The 17,315-nt window shown below is 38.5% G+C and overlaps 1 protein-coding gene across 3 annotated transcripts in view; it reads left to right on the top strand.

Moving 5' to 3' along the window:
* COL14A1 (collagen type XIV alpha 1 chain) overlaps positions 1-17,315 on the top strand; it is a 184,328-nt gene that overhangs the window by 94,089 nt on the left and 72,924 nt on the right. For all 3 annotated transcript variants that reach the window (XM_015245410.3, XM_015245407.3, XM_015245409.3), the window contains exons 25-33: positions 1,317-1,373; positions 4,693-4,832; positions 6,935-7,058; positions 7,242-7,385; positions 8,220-8,384; positions 9,206-9,244; positions 9,394-9,532; positions 12,924-13,066; positions 16,181-16,290. In XM_015245410.3, coding sequence (XP_015100896.1) covers positions 1,317-1,373; positions 4,693-4,832; positions 6,935-7,058; positions 7,242-7,385; positions 8,220-8,384; positions 9,206-9,244; positions 9,394-9,532; positions 12,924-13,066; positions 16,181-16,290 — 1,061 coding nt within the window. The remainder of the gene's footprint in view (positions 1-1,316; positions 1,374-4,692; positions 4,833-6,934; positions 7,059-7,241; positions 7,386-8,219; positions 8,385-9,205; positions 9,245-9,393; positions 9,533-12,923; positions 13,067-16,180; positions 16,291-17,315) is intronic.

Here is a 17,315-nt window from a genome sequence, read left to right on the forward strand (position 1 = left end):
TTCCCTCTTGCCTCACTCTTCCTTCCCAGAAATACCCTTTTGTATCAGCTTGGTATCTTCAAGAAATTCCACCTGTTGACTATGTATATATATCAGATATACAACCATATAGACATATATAGGTAAATCAATATTATACATACATAAATATATATATATATATATATGTCAGATAAATAGAATTTTTTATGTTTCACAAATGGGACCATACCACGGTATTCTGCTTCATTCCATATAATGATTAATTTCAAACAACTTTCCATATCAGTAATATACAGTTACCTCACTTCTTTAAATATTGAATCATTGTACTCAAATAATTTTATTTTATTGGCTCTTAGAATTGGAAGAGACCTTAAAATTCATCTCTTCCAAATTTCCTACCAGTGAAGAAATTCCCTTTACAACATTCCCAGCAAAGTCTGCTTGAGCTCAAATCCTTCTAGCTATTGGGCACTTACTGTTTCCCCCTGTATGAATGACTATGATTAATTGAGGATTTTCCCTCATATTACATTGGGATAGTAAAAAGAATTTTCTCAATTTTTTGTAAATCTTTAGCATCAAGTAAGAATTTTAAAAAACAATATATAAAAAAAGAATATTAAGAGGTTTACCTAATAATGCCATAACTTCCTAGTGCTTTGATGTGTGACTAGGTATGAAAGTCACCACTCTGATGAAACAATACCCATGATCTTTAACCAAACCACACCTCCACATATAACACAGACTTCTCACCCTTCATCATCCAAGTTGTACTGATCCGGGCACACTGTAGCCTCCCAATGTCCTGCCATTTTGTCCTCAGAACTGAAAGTTTTCCAGGCACAGTCTGAGCAGAACAGAGAGTGAATCAAATTCCCTGGGGACCACATCCTGGGGATGCTGGGTGGAAAGGGGGAAAGTGCTATTGAATAAGGATTGATGGCCAGTCCTTAGGCAGAATGGAAATAAAATTCGTAATATGTGTGAAAACAGCCAGAGGCTAAGCTGTAATAGGTTGGCGGGGTTCCTGCCTTAAATCAGCATTAGAACCACTTTGTAGTTGACAGTTTGATTGCATTGACTCCTGCTGCATAAACTGAATTGTGGCAAAATGGTGTTTCAAGCCTTCAGTCTGAGGCTGAGGGGGTGGTTGGAACCAGTTTCCACAGGCTTTGGCTAGTTTATAGTGGGAACTAAATTCACGAAATTCTCAATGAAGGCAGTTGTCAAAATCATTGACTCCCCCGAGGAATTATGACTCCATGACCTCTCTCTCTTCGCCACAGGGAAGATGGCTAATTGATGATCTTTTTCCCTCCCCTTTACAGAATCACCTCCTACTCCACCACCTACTTTTCCTCCAACTATTCCACCAGCAAAAGAAGGTAAAAAATAATACAGTAATGATATGATTTTAGGTTTTGAGTTTCTGTGGTTTTGTTTGACTGTTTATTTAAAAACCAAGCTATTAATAAAAGATATTTTCTCTTTAATATAAATGCTTGTCAAACCCTTATTGGGTACAAACTTATAATGAGTTGCAAATAAGGCATAGAGACCTAATGCACAGTTCTAATGAATATAGGCGATAATATTGTATTATAATTATGTAATGGGATAGAGGTGCTAAATATAACTACATCAACCATGTTACAATATAGAAATGTACCAAGCTAATATGTTGCACACTTTAAATTTATGCAGTGTTATATGTCAAAAATATTCAATAAAAAAGCTAACAGTAGATTTTGTACACACAGAGTAGATTTTCTAACAGAATTTCTTCATATTTATTTCACTGAAAATATCAGAGTAATAAATGTTTACCCAGGGAAAACAGTTATATAATTTGTGAGTGAGAACATAGTTTGTAATTCTGTAGACAAGAGTAACCATTTCCAGTTTACCTCTGAAATGCCTCTCCCAGTTTTTTGTTTCTGTCTTCATCACAAGAGTTTCTCCTCACCTCTCACCTGAGCTGTTAAGGTAACTTTCTAAAAGAGCTCCCAAACACCATAGTGATTTTAATTTTTTTTATTCTGTTAATGATCACTTACTAACCTTACTATTCATTCTCAAAGTTCTTCACACTGGATACTTAGAATACAGTAACAATCTATGGTTGCTGCTTTCTGCTTCTTTTCAGTATTGCAAGAGAAATGGGTGCTTGCCTAGATAATTACCAAAGACATGAGTAGAAAGTGAAAATTATACTATGGTAGCCCAGAAATGAGAACAGTTCATACTGGTGCAGGTTAATTACTTATAAAGGGGAAGGAGGAATTTGATCTACATTTTGAAGAACGAGTTTTACAGATCAATAATGGAGAAATTGGCACCCAAATTCATGGAGTCATGTAAGCACATAATGTGTTTGGGGAACCACAAGTGTTTTGGTGTGGCCCATAGAAAAGACAGTCATGAAGTGGTTTGTGTGCCTGAAGAAGAAGTCTGGGCTTTATCCTCTAGGACATCGTGTGCCATGAGGAGTTTTAGGAAGGGAGAATGACCTACAAAAATCTGTTTGAGAAAGATAACCTTGGTGAAATGGGGAGGAGGGATTGGGGCAGGAGGGGGTAAAGGTGGAACACTAGTTGGAAGGTTGCTTTGGAAGACTTCTTCCCTTAACCATGCATTTTAAAGTACTTGTTACATAGTAGAGCTACAATGAAAAGTAAGTTGTTGCCACCTTACTGGAGGGATAGCGGATGTCTGGTCCATGCCCAAAGAGCCTTGATATTTGATCCTGTCCAAAACCGTTTGGCATGGACCAAATATGCTCATGGGCATTTTGGATAGGACCAAATTTCAAGAACTTTTGGTACAAGCCAAGTATCTTTTGGACTTTTTGGACAGGCCCAAATGTCCTGCAAGGCACAGCAGCTTAGTCAGAGGGATCAGATGCTGGAGAGTATAAGGGTCAAGGAAACAGAGAGGTGATGAGAAACTCTACAAAAATAAAGCTCAGTGTCCCTCCTAGCATACCAGGCAAAGTGCTCAATGAGCAGCCTACACTGTGACATCATTTCCCAAAGTATATTAGTTAACAGCAAAATTGTAGAACTCTGAATTCCCCCTACATCCCTTATGCTGTTCTGCGTCTTTTAAGGCTATTTACACTACTTGGAATGCCAGACTCTTTCTTCTGTCGTCATATCTAGCCTTTTCTAGCCTAACTATCTATGATGATTTTTCACTTTTGGAACTGAAAACAGAATCCTAATTGATGAATTTACTAGACATTTCTGGTACAGATGTTGCAGAATTCTCTGAGGGCAGAATATTTTTATTTACAGCAGAGCATGGGTATTATTCAGTCAACATTCATGAATGCTCATGGGAGACATGAGATTTGAAAGGGTCTGTGAGAGTGAGGGTTGCCAGTGTAGAAACACTGGTCCTGTAGATTTCATCATGTTGATTTTAGACAGTGGGCCTTTTGCAACTTGAATGCATTATTCATTTTAGTCTCTCTTTGTCCTGAGTGTATTTAATAACGCCTGTAAATTTTTTATTATTAAAGTGATACTGAATATTCATTAAACCAATGTTAAGAAATAGAAAAAAGTGCAGAGAAGAAAATTAAAAACACAATTTCATATCCCAGAGGTAATTCCTTTCATGCATTTTGATGTATTTTCTTTTTTCCTTTGTATTAAAGAAATTTTTCATTCTGAGTATATTTTCAACGGATTTTGCTCTCATTTTGAAGGTGAAACTTAATCTAGATTTCATCTTTCCTTAGAAATGGAACACCAGGTTTTCTTTTATACGCTTATAATTAATTAGCAGATCTTGTGATTCCTTTCAGCTTTAAATTCAAACCAGAAACATGTAAAATTTTGTAAATCATGGAACTCATGAAAATAACCTCACCAAATCCTTACTGTACATGGAGTATTAACGCACTTGGAGATGGTTTATTTTATATTGTAAATAGCTTTAAGGGACTGAAGTTGCACCTAATAAAAACCAAGTGAAATTTTTTTCTAAAGAAAGGCAAAAGGTACACTATCTCATAGAACATTTGTGTGCAAATGGCCTAAGATTAAAAGATTCAGATTAGTAAAGACAAAATTGTTTCATCATTAAACAGAGTCAACCACAATGATCTAATGAAGGAAAAGAGAGCTGTGTAGATAACCTGAAACAGCACATGAAATAGGACATAGACAGAATTTTTGAGCAAGGCTGGAATTAAAGTTTGCTTCTGGCCTCAGTCCAAATGCATATCAAGTTTCAGATGAATCTGCTTTCATTATGTGGCATGCCTTCCTTCTGGGGGTTGAATCTCTGTGATGTTACTAACTCAAGCAGAGGGTGGGGTGCACAGAGTGATAACTTAGATTTCCTTCCACTCAGTAGGCACTAGAGGGCTTGCTGATGCTTCTGTGTCTAAATCACTTTCGTTCCACATTTTTCCATCCTCTCCTTTCTATGCTCTGGGGCTGAGATGGGTGAATTTTTTTCCTCTTTAATTCCACATATTCGAAAGAAGCTTCTTCTTCATGATGAGGAAACTTCAGTATAGGAGAGAAATGATGGCCAGGAAGCAGAGTGAGCAAGAATTTGGAACATGATTTATACCTTTCCTTTGGGAAAGAGCTCTAGTTACCAGGGGGGAACCATTACCTGTTTTGTTGGTTTAATAACTACTATGTTTTCCCCTTTTTCTCTGGTTCAAAATTCATTCTCGGTCTCCAGTATGCAAAGCTGCCAAAGCCGACCTGGTGTTTATGGTGGATGGATCCTGGAGTATTGGAGATGAAAATTTCAATAAGATCATTAACTTTCTGTATAGCACCGTTGGAGCTCTGGACAAGATTGGTGCAGATGGAACTCAAGTAAGGCTCATAGATCAATCATTAATTCATTCTATGCATTAAATAATTATTCCAAGCTGTTATGATAGTTGCTTGTCAGGGAATATGGGTAAAGAACTATACTGATTGGATCCAGCCCTAAATGAGTGAATAGGCAAGTCTGAGTTTGGAAGCAGCTTACTGGTGTCTGATAGAGCTTGAGAAGATGTTAGTCCTGAAAAGCTATTGAGTTCAACAAACCAGGTTAGAATGGCCATGTCAGCAGGTGTTTCTTTTATATACTAGAAAAGAGTAACTCCTTTAAGGACACAATCAATATATATTTTTTTTTTGCCCTCAGGGACATTAAAATCTTTAAAGAGAGAGATCATGGTCATAAATTACTATGGATCAAGCAGACCATAAAACTAATTTATTCATCCAACTAGCATTTATTGAGGACTTATTTGGGTTAGGTACAGTATTGTCATATGGGTATGACAATATCCCTAATTTCATGGTGCTCACGTTCTTAAAGGCAGGGAGAGGAGGAGAGACAGATATAAACAGGCAAACAAATAAATTCACAAGGTAGGGATGCCAGCTTTTGAGCTGAGATTTAAGTTTACCAAAGGTTATTTTAAATTATGTGGGGGAGTTATTTTATTTTACTGGGGTTTTTTGGGGGGAGGAGTGGTAATTAGGTTTATTTGTTTATTTGAATGGAGGCACTAGGGATTGAACCCAGGACCTCGTGCGTGCTAAGCATGCAGTCTACTGCTGAGCTACACCCTCCTTGCCTTGGGAGAGTTATTTTAAGTTGCACAATAACAAAGGCCTCTTTGAGGAGGTGTCTTCTGAGCTGAAATGTAAATGATGCTGAGAAGATCTCAGAGTAGAATTTCCAGAGAGGGAGAGTAGTAAGTGCAAAGGGTCTAAGATGAGAATGAGTTTTGAGGCTTCAGGTGCTAAAAACTTGTGGCTGGAATAGAGCAGGTCAGCATGTGGGGGTGGGGGAGGAAGAGAGGTGGAAGAGTAGGCAAAGCCAGATCATCTTCAGTCTTATGGACCATCTAAAGAAATGGGTGTCACCCTAAATGCAATGGGAAGTTTTAAGGAGAGAAGATCTGATATGCTTTTTAAAAAAGATTATTCTGACTGCTTTGTGGAACTTGAGTACTGATAGAGGTGAGAGTGGAAGTGGACAGACCAGTTAGGATGCTGCTCTCCTGGTCCAACACGGAGATGATGGAGGCCTGGGCCAGGGTGGCAGACCTGAGATGCACTGAAATGAACAGATTTGGAATATATTTTTGAACAATGACTGAGGAAATTTGGATGTAGGGGGAAACCATAAGAGAAAAATAGAAAAGGTGCTCAGAATTTCAGGGAGGGAAAATTTGTTTTGACTAGAGAAATCAGAGGAAGTGTTCTAAAGATGATGACATTTGCAGTAGACCTTGATAAACTGGTAGCAGCTGAAGGCTCATAAAATCAAAGAAAGACTAGTAAGATGCTGTATTTACTCCCTTCATCATAATTCTGAAAACCAAAGCCAATAAAAAAAAATCTAAAATGCCCCCGAAGTTGCATAGGAATAAAAGCAAATTATAGGAAATGAAGCCTGGATGGTTTATATTGAAATGATTAAGTACAGATTTTGAAGTAGAATTACCTGGCTTCAACTGTTGGTTCTGCCAGTGACTACCCTAGTAATCTTATATAAGTTTCTTGACTTTGTGTGCCTCAGTTTCCTGATCTGTAAAATGGTAGAATTGTAGTAATTACTGCATAGGTTTACTTCATAAAGAAATCCTTGGAAAGAATCCAACATCAATTCCCTGACCACTGTCAAGGTAGGAGGCAAAGCCTGCCATTTTTCCATCTGTCAAGCAAGAAGGCAAAGGGCCTCTAGGCTTTAGGGAGAGATTTTAAAAATAAACTACTTCCTGAAAAGTATTTAAGAGAAAAAAATGCTAGTTAATGTCAGATTTGGTATGTAACGTGTGTGAAATTTCAAACCAAGAAAATTGTGGGTTGGGTTAAAAAAGAAATTAAAACTGTAGTTGTGATCATGCTTTAGTATGTGCTCCCTGGCCCAGAGGACGTCTGCATATACAAACAAACATACCTTCTCTCTCCAGGTTGCAATGGTTCAGTTCACTGATGACCCCAGGACAGAATTTAAACTAAACTCTTACAAAACCAAAGAGACTCTTCTTGATGCAATTAAACATATCTCATACAAAGGAGGAAATACAAAAACAGGTAAGACCAAAAGTAATTAATTCTTACTAATTACTGAAATGACTTCTTTTTGAAGCATTATAATATGAATTTTTTTAAGAGAAGATTTTTCATCGATTTAAGAGCTTTGCTCCCACCCTTCCCTCTCCAGCAACACAAAAGTGGGAGGGAATGAAATTGAACTGTCGCCGTCCTTTGTTTCAGGAAAAGCAATTAAACATGTCCGAGACACCTTGTTTACTGCAGAGGCAGGGATCAGAAGAGGCATCCCAAAGGTCGTCGTGGTTATAACTGATGGGAGGTCACAAGATGACGTGACCAAAATCTCCAGGGAGATGCAGTCAGATGGTACGTTTTACACAGACGAGCAACAGTGGCTACCAATAATACTGTCAGCATTGTTGTTTTCTGAATGCACATTTAGAAGCTACATCAGCACGACTTAAATGTTTCAAAATCTTAGTATTAACTGGACCATGTGATTTTTAAAGCACTTTCCAGATTGCAAATCTATCATTTTGCTGTATTTTCTCTAACACTTCCGTTACATACTGGATGCCCTCTGTAAGAAAGGCCATCAAACAAGGGCAATACTATAAGAAGGACTGTCATGAAGGGCCAGGGAGGGAACCGGATCACAGAAACTCCTCAGTCTCAGCACCACCCCCAATCTGTAAGATGGAGACTGCAGAATGTGAAGATTACATTGCGTAAGATCTTCACAGCGAAGACTAGTTTCATGTGTATTTACCAAGCATTGAACTGTGAACCACCTCAGGCTTCTAAGCCTATTAATGTCTCAGTTTCTACTTCTGGAAAAAAAAACTGAAATAAACTTTCTTTATTTCAACCACACTTTATCCCACAAATACTAAAATAATTATTAAAAATACACAAACATGAAGATGTTTCTCAAATAGTAACAAAACAACTATTTTGTTTCAAGCACTGGCTCTCTTAAGCTTCTTTAAAATGGAAAATTTCTTTAGGGGATGATGGCTTATTAATCATATAGTGAATTATGTGTATGCAGTATTCTGATGAACTGTAAAGAATGAATTAATCGCCCCCACTGGCCCTCCTAAATAAACATATTTTAAACATTTGGACGTGTCTTAAGTTGCATTGTTTGTTTTTGGTGCAATTTAAAGTAATCAGGCATCGGTTCCCCTTCCACCACAGGCTACAGCATTTTTGCAGTCGGTGTGGCTGATGCCGATTACTCGGAGTTGGTTAGCATTGGCAGTAAGCCCAGTGCCCGGCACGTCTTCTTTGTGGATGACTTCGACGCCTTTAAGAAAATTGAAGACGAGTTGATTACTTTTGTCTGTGAAACCGCATCAGCAGGTTAGTGCTTTGGAATTTGCACTTACATGGCTTAAAGGCTGAGAACTTTATACCAGCTAAATAATGAGTCGTATCCCGATCTGAAGAAAGCATATTGACTTGGGGTGCTGTTTGTTATGCAGACATTTTGTTTTGTGGTTTTGAGCATTTGGAAGTAAACCTTACCTCCTCCAGGTTTAGGGTTTTAGGCTGAGAAGATGAGATTCTGTTTCAAAGCAACTCTGTTAAACACCTGCAGCAGATAGTTTCCAAGAATGCGTTAAGGCTGCTCATCGGTGTAACATTAGAAGTGAGACTTCTCGTAACGTCTGTTCTCAAGTGACCACCATGGATTTTAATAGACCCAGGAGAGGAGAAGGGAGCTGTGACCCTTTGGGGTTTTTTAAATAATGTATATATATGTCATTTTTAATTTCTTCTTGGAATTGTCCTAGGATGCAAGCTTCTCAACATGGTTTTAAATTGTGTGTGTGTGTGTGTGTGTGTGTATGTGTGTGGTGTGTGTGGAGGGGAGGTAATTAGGTTTGTCTATTTGTTTATTTATTCAGTGGAGGTACTTGGAGATTGAACTCAGGACCTTGTGCATGCTTAGCACGCACTCTACCACTGGGCTATTACCCCACCCCTGTGACCCTTTAGTTTTAATAGAAGTGAGAGCCTTTCAGTCTTTAGGAGTTCACAGAAAGCCATAGCCACATCTGGTTTGAATTCCCTCCATAATTGACCTCCACAAAAATTAGCTTCCTGTTTTCTGGACAAGAAAAGAATATTTTCGAAAAATATCTAAATTAGGGTTTTATTTTGTTTGTTTTCTTTCCCAGCCTGCCCACTCGTGCATAAGGATGGCATGGATCTTGCAGGTATGCAGTGTACCAAATTTTCCAAATGCAAATATATTAAAAATTCCCATTTGGGTTCCAGATTTTTTTTTAATCCTTAATAGACCAATTTTGAAATTTAAAATCCTGAAGTGACTATTCTTTCTCTCTCTTTCTCTCTCCTTTTTAAGGATTTAAGATGATGGAAATGTTTGGTTTGGTTGAAAAGGATTTTTCATCAGTGAACGGGGTTTCTATGGAGCCTGGTACCTTCAATGTGTATCCTTGTTACCAACTTCACAAAGATGCCCTGGTTTCCCAGCCAACCAAGTATGTTTTCATTGCAAGATACTAAAGCCAATTATTGTTTATATCTCATGTGAAAATGGTGTCAACTTGAAATATGTTGTAATAGTTCCCAGCAGGATTTTCCGTGATGAATAGAGCAGATATTTAAATTTCTTTAAAAACATGAGACTCACATAATGCTTGTTGAACTTTAATATCTATTAATCTGAGAAAATATGTCAAGGTAGTTAATACTTACATAGCACTACCATATACCAGGCAGTGTTCTAAACGCATGTGTATAGTAACTCACTCAAACCTCCCAACAACTCTATGAAGTAGAGTCATTTATTATTTCAGTTTTGCAAATAATGGAACTAAAGCACAAAGAAGCTGAATGACTTGAATGAGATCACATACTTTGTTAAGAACTATCCTGGGATTTGCACCTGGCAATCGGGCCCCAGAGCCCACCACACCCTGGGTCGTTTTATGCAGTGCTATGAATTCAGATGGCTTTTATCTATGAGAAGTCACAACAGCAACTCCAAGTACTTTATGTAAAAATCACATTATCTAGTCATTCTACAGTCTATGATGCACGTAGGGATTTCTGCGGTCATTTTCAGCAGTTCTGAAAACACCAGAGGTACTTGAGAATACAAATTAGGAATTCCTGGTTTGAGGGGTCATCTCTCAAGATGTCATCAACTACTTTACATTCCAAATCAACATTTGTTTTTGTCTCAAGATACCTTCAGTATTTGCATGTGAAACATCTTCCATGTCTGAATCTTGATGTAGTGTGCACATGTGCGTGAACAAGTAGGGGAGATCATATTCGAGTATTAAATTCATTTGTCCAATTTATAAACTAGTTGTTTTTCTATCTTCTTCCAAAATACTGTCTGTTGAATTCAAACCTATTACAGTATATGTGGCTTTAGATAAAGCAAACATGTAATGTTACCTTTTGACAGATTTTTTTTTACACTGTCCAGTGATGAATATTAAAATGGATATTTGGAAATCGTTTCTACAGACCTAGTCTGAAATGAGAATTGGCAAAGGGAACATCTGTTCCTACCCCACTGCAATTGTTCACCCAGTCAGCAGTGCCCTCCACTCTGCTAAACCCAATCATTGCTTCCCAGCCCTTATCTCACTCGACCTGTCACCAATATCTGCATTCACTCTCCTCCTTGGGCTTCTGGGACACACTCTGTCTTGAGTTTCCATTACAGGCTGTTCCTTTTCAGTGCTGGCTCCTCTTTTGTCCTCCTCCTCTTTATGTTGGAGGAACCAAGACTCACTGAAGACCTCCCTGTTTACTCTGTCTATATCTGATCCCTAGTGATCTTTTCAGTTGCATAGTGTTGAGCCCTGTATACATGCCAGGGACTCCAAAATGGTACTTTCAGTCCACCCATTTCCCCAGATTTAGACCTGCATATCCAACTGCTTTCTAGATGTCTCTACTTGGATGTCTCATGGGCATTTCATACTTCATAGGTTCAATATCACATCCCTGATCCTCCCTCCAGAACTAGCTTCACCCTAAACCTTTTTCATCTTAATGACAAATATATCTCACGAGTTTCTTAGGCCAAAATCCCGACTCCTCTCTTTCTCTCATGCCCTAAATCCATCTACTAAGGAATGCTGTTGTCTCTGCCCTCCCACCACCTCCATTGTCCTCACCCTGATGTGTGCCACCTCTTCCCTACGTCACTGCCTCCTCAGTGGTCTCCCTGCTGCTCCCCTTGTGTCCTTAGAGTTTGTCCTGCAAGTAGCAGTCAGAATGATTTTCTTTTAACTATAAATTAGATCATGTCACTTCAAAATCTGCCAGTGATTCTCCATTCCTCTTGGAATAAAAGTCAAAGTTCTTGAATGGCCAAAGGGCCCTGCCTTATCTGGTTAGTTATGGTCTCTTTGATTTCACCTCTTGTCTCTTTTAGCCAGTTCTCAAAATACACCAGGCACACCCCACTTGAGTTAGTGTCTTTGTGCTGGCTGGATGTCTTCCTCTCCTGTGGGTTTTTCTTCAAATACTGCCTTCTCAATGATCCTTGGCTCCACTGTAACCTTTTCAGTGAGCCTTCTAAGTGAAGCCAACACTGATGACTTTAATCAAAATTGCACAATAGAGCATTCTAGCATTCCCAGTCCCCGTTATGTTTCCCCTTTTTTTGTTGTTGTCTTTTGATAGGATAGCACTTACAATCTTCTAATATACTATATCATTCTCCCTGCTAAATTTAAGTGCTTGTACAAGAGTAGAATCCTTGACAGTTTTATTCGCTGATGTGTCTCAAATACCTGGTAATAGGCACTCAACAAATATTGAATAAAGGAATGAATAAATAAATATTTAATGTATGCAGATCAAACTCTCATTTTAAAATTCATGCTCAATTCCCACATATTCACAAATTTATCAATTTAATTAATAAATATTATGAATCTCCTTTACATGTAAAAGACCATATTTGTTGCTTGAGGGAAACATTTTGAAGTATATAAATGAGCCACTTAATTGTTAGAGAGATGAGGTGGTGTAGCAGGCTGGGTTCCCTAGGAAGCGGATCCAGAGGGGGAGAACAGAGTGTGGAAAGTTGATGAGACTGTGTTCTTGTGGAAGGAAACAGAAGAAAGTGCGATGGGGCAAAGGAGAGAAGCCACACTGTGAAGCAGTCTCAGTAAAAGCTTCAGTTGGCCTCAGTTGACAGGGGTTCTGAAAATGGAGCTATCTCCTTTAGAATGAGAGACTCTGGTCCTTATATCCCCTCAAAGACCAGTCATTGAAAAGAGGTGTCATTGAAAACCAGGCATGACCTTGGGAGAGGCATCTCTCTTCTGCCGAGGCAAGTCTGAGAGCTGTCTGCAGACATCACTCCCAGTAGCAGGAGTAATTCTTAGTTCTTGAAGGTGGCTCTGGATGGTACATCACAGCACACAGCACAGCCAGGAATGCAACTAACTACAACATGTGGTAGAAAGTAACTGAGTTAAGTTTCATAAAAGGACTGTAGATAAACATTATTTATAATACTAAAACTTGAAACTACTTTAATGTTTAAGTCAGATGAATTATGGACTAGCCAAACAAGTGGTTGTACAGACATTAAATATCATGCTGTTGAAAAGTATTTAAGGAAATATGAAATGTATAGTAAACAGTGCTAAGAAAAGAAAGGGAGAAAACATATAAATTGGACAAATACTTGCATTCTTTAAAGACTGGAGGGAAATGCATGACAGCAACACAGTGGTCACTTCTGAGTGGGATTAATGGTGGTCTGTTCCTTTTTTCTTTTCTGTTTTTCAATTCTTGTATGATGACAGTATATTTGCTTTTATGAAACACTTTTTATAAATAACGTCTTGAAGAGGTAAACAATAAAATACACTATTTTCTTTCCATTTTCAGATATTTACATCCAGAAGGATTGCCCTCTGACTACACGATCAGTTTTCTTTTCCGGATTCTTCCTGACACTCCAGAAGAACCATTTGCTCTTTGGGAGATTTTAAATAAAAATTCTGATCCATTGGTTGGAGTCATTTTAGATAGTAAGTATATTTATTTATTAAACAGTTGCTCATATGTGTATGAGTAATGTATATGCGTGCCAACTTCCCTCTTTTGGGTGTACTGTAGAGTAATTCACTTATTTTAAGACATTTGGAAATACTAATAATGAATTATGGTTCATTCATTTATCTACTCATTCTTGCAGCAAATATTCATTGAGTTCCTACTGTGTGCCAGCACTAGGCTCTGGGATTCAGTAGTGAGCAAGGTGGAGAGATAATTCCTGAGACAGCAGGAAGAGCAAGATTGATGTAGGGGAGGAATCAGCCAGAGGGGTGGGGTCAGAAGTCACTTTTCATACATGAATATGATAAGTGTAAGATGCCTCTTTTGGGTTATTGGACCTGATTCCAACATGTGTGTTGGCGGGTGAGGGATGGAGGGAAGGCTTCTCACACAACACCAAGCAGTTCATAGACACCAGCAGGGTATCTGAGAATTTAACTCAGATCTGACACTGTTTATCCAGAGGTAGTGTCAGATTCCACAGGTTGAGGGCTCATTCCTACAGGACTGCTCCCCTGCTGCTCCCCCTCCATTTCAGCCACCAGTGGCAAGCTTAGCCTATTACCAGCTATGAATTGGAGGTTCCAACAACCCCCTCCAACTCAGGATGTCAATCACAAGTCCAGTAGTTCTGACCGACAGTCTATAAATCAGAGATTCCCACAAATTCCTCCTCTGCTTTGATTAATTTAGTAAATTACTAGAGTGGCTCACAGAATTCAGAGAAGCATTTTACTATCTAGATTACCAGTTTACTATAAAAGGATATAGCTCAGGAACAGCCAGATGGAAGAGATATATAGAGCAGGGCATAGGAAAGGGGTGTGGAGCTTCCATGTCCTCTCCAAGCCCTCTAATCTCCCAGCACCTCCCCATGTGTTCACCAAACTGGAAGCTCTCTGAACCCCATCCTTTTGGACTGTTATGGAGGCTTCATTACATAGGAATGATTGATTAAGTAACTGGCCGTTGCCAATTAAACTCAGTCTCCAACCCCTCTCCCCTCCCTAGAAGTTGTAGAGGGGGGAGGTGGGACTGACAGTTCTTACCCTCTAATCCTGAGTGGTTCTCCTGGCAACCAACCCTTCATCCTTAGGTTACCTAAGGGCTTTCTAAAAGCCACCTTATTAATGTAACAAAAGACACATTTATTGCTCTTACCACAGGAAATTCCAAGGGTCATAGGAGCTGTGAGGCAGGAACCATAGACAAAGACCAAGTATATATGAGAAATATATTTTGCTCATCTGAATAACAAATAAATATTTCTTATAAATCACAATATTGCAATGCCACTTTCATATCCCAGGAAAAAATATCAGATTGGCAGCAGCATATTTTGGGAAGAATTCTGGGATGGAGTTTTACATGTGTGATGCATAAGCCCTGATACTGGGTGAGATCATCTAGAGAGTGAGTTTAGAAAAGAAAGAGATTAGTTCTGAAGAATGAGAAATTCCATTGTTTGGAGGTTGGAAAGTTGAAGGGGAAACAATAAAGGAAACTTCTTAACCTTATGGTCTTGAATGTCACAAATGATGATCACTTGAGAGAATTATCAAGTTTTTGGTTAATGTCCCTGAGTTTTCTAAATATATTTTTAGTTTAGGATTCCAGTCAAGCTGGGAACCAAAATTTGGTGGCTATTGTTAGGTACTAACTCAAAAGTTTGGATAAGGAAAGCATTTTAAGCTTATTTCCAACTAGTCTTTACTAAAGGACTTTTCAGGACATGGAAATAAATCAACAACTAAACATTGTGAAAGCATTTGCATTGATATTGAAACTAAGGGAAAGCTGCAGATTAAAAAGATACAGGTTGTTAACTCCATTTATACCCAGGACTTGAAGACAAAGAAATCTCTTGAAATGATTAATACTTATTTGCTCCTTTTGAAAACATAATGAAAAATTAAATTGTAACCTAGGAATGAATTAGTGAGAAAAATATACCTTTTTTTGTAATAAAATACTCCTTGTAATATGAAGTACTCAAGATTAGAAAGGTTTTGTCACCGAACTCAGGTCCGGCTGCTCACTGCTCGAAAGTCAGTAGGAGAGGCAAGTATTGGTAATGAGAACAGTTGCTTTAATTAGAAAGCTGGCAATCTGAGGAGAAGGCAGACTCATGTCCCAAAACAAACTCTGTAGAGTCTGCTCAGCCATACAAGGTTTTAGAGGGAAAGGGGAAATAAATCTCAGTTAATCAGTGTGATGGGGGATCAGACTTGTGGCCATCTCCCACTGCATGCAGGCTTGTCAACTCCTTATCATCTTTCTTTAGATGCTATCTTGTTTATACAGTTTGTTCAAGAGATTACTAAAAGGGAAGCTAGGGAAGAGAACTACTCATCTATTAATTCTTTATTCTTCATTTCTACTTCTTTGATCTTTGGAAACAACCAACAGGTTAGGCAAGGTATTGTATGATCAAAAGATTTGAAAGTTACGCTTGGGCTGGAGATGAGTAGAGTGTGAGGGTGCCTGGTTTAAGGTTAGTTACAGTATAGCTTTGCTGAAGTGACAAGACAAATGGTCTTCTGCAGAAAGCTCCTTCCTGAAAAGAACTCTTGCCTGCCAAAAGCTGCTTATAGTTTTTGTCTAGTTGTTTGTTTGTTCAGGATAAAAAACACATTGTAATATCACTATTTTGAGGTGGGGTAAGTTACACGTCCTGGGAAACTTGGTTTGTCCAGTGATTAATAAAGCCAAGGATCTGTTTTTTATGTCTTAATATTTGATGAACTTCATTCTTCCTTTTTGTCTGCCTGTACTTCCAACTTCAGACAGCCATCTCCTGAAAGGGTGTTGGGGCTGAGAGTAAATAGGCAAGGAAGTACAGAGGAAGGGTATCTGTAGGGGTCCTTGCCTCATCTTCACTATGGTTAAATCAGTTACTCTGGCCAATTGAAAGCCTGGGGCAACCCAAGGACTGTAGATCATTTCCTCACCTCCTCCTCATTTTATCCTAAACACAGCCTCAAAACAAAGGTTACGTCATTTTCAGTCATGAGTTGACTTTTAGAAAAATTACTCACCCACTTTAATACTTTCTAAAATGTTCTCATTTTCCTTTGCTTGATTAGATGGTGGGAAAACTCTAACATATTTCAACTATGACTACAGTGGGGATTTTCAAACTGTTACTTTTGAAGGACCAGAAATTAGGAAAATTTTCTATGGAAGCTTTCACAAGGTAAGTGATGCCTTATATACATATATCCATTATTATGTTTGCTGTAGGTAAAGCAACAGAGATATGTAAAAAGAATTCCATACAGCTTTGGGCCTCATGTTTCAACTGGACCAGGAATTGCCTGAGGAGCTTGGTAACAATGCCCAGAGATTCTGATTTGGTAGTTCTGGGATGAGACCCTAAAATGTACGTTTTTAGTAGGTACCCAAGGAGATATTGACAGTGTCAGGAGGAAGACATTTTTCTCTACCCCTTTAGGTTCTTCTGGCTAATCTAAGAATTAAATTGACATGAGACAGATTAATGGGAGAAAACTCAAACAAAAGTTTAATAACATGTATACACGGAAGAGACCCAGGAAAACTGAGTAACTCACTAAAATAGCCAAAACCCTCACCTTTAATAATACTATCTTCAATTTAAGACAAAAGAGGATCTTGTAGGTTGTGGCTTGGGACTTCAGGTAGGAGGAAGGCAAGTCACACAGAGATGGAAAAGCAAATGCTTGATAAATAAATGTTGCTGGGTTCATGCAGAGACAATAGGACACAGTGTGGACTCTGCTCTTTAGACCCTGCCTAGATTTTCCCCCACCACACCTAGCCCTTATTCTTTGCAGATATCTCTGGTGATAGCTCTGTTCCAGAAACAAGCCCTCTCTGTAAATTCTTTTAGGCAGTTAGAAAGAAGTTCAAAGTTTCAGGAAGAAGAGTCTCTTGGGCCTTGATTATTTGCAGCTAGAAATAATCCACATACCAAAGAGATATTTTGGCGTGGCAAATTTTGGTCCCCTACAATATAGAAGTGGTCCAGGTTTCTACTTTGAGGAACGATGTAGTAAAGGGTACTGTATTATTAAGCAGATAGTTGTTTACAATTTGCTACATCTGTGTGATATAGGGAGGACTGCTGGTCTACCTGCCTACCAACATAGATGAAGTACAATCAGCCAAATCATATTGAAATATGAAGACAGATTGCACTGAGACTTTTATGTATGTACAGACAACCCAGCACTGCCATCA

This window comes from Vicugna pacos, chromosome 25 (assembly GCF_048564905.1).
Source record: "Vicugna pacos chromosome 25, VicPac4, whole genome shotgun sequence".
Classification (NCBI taxonomy): domain Eukaryota; kingdom Metazoa; phylum Chordata; class Mammalia; order Artiodactyla; family Camelidae; genus Vicugna; species Vicugna pacos.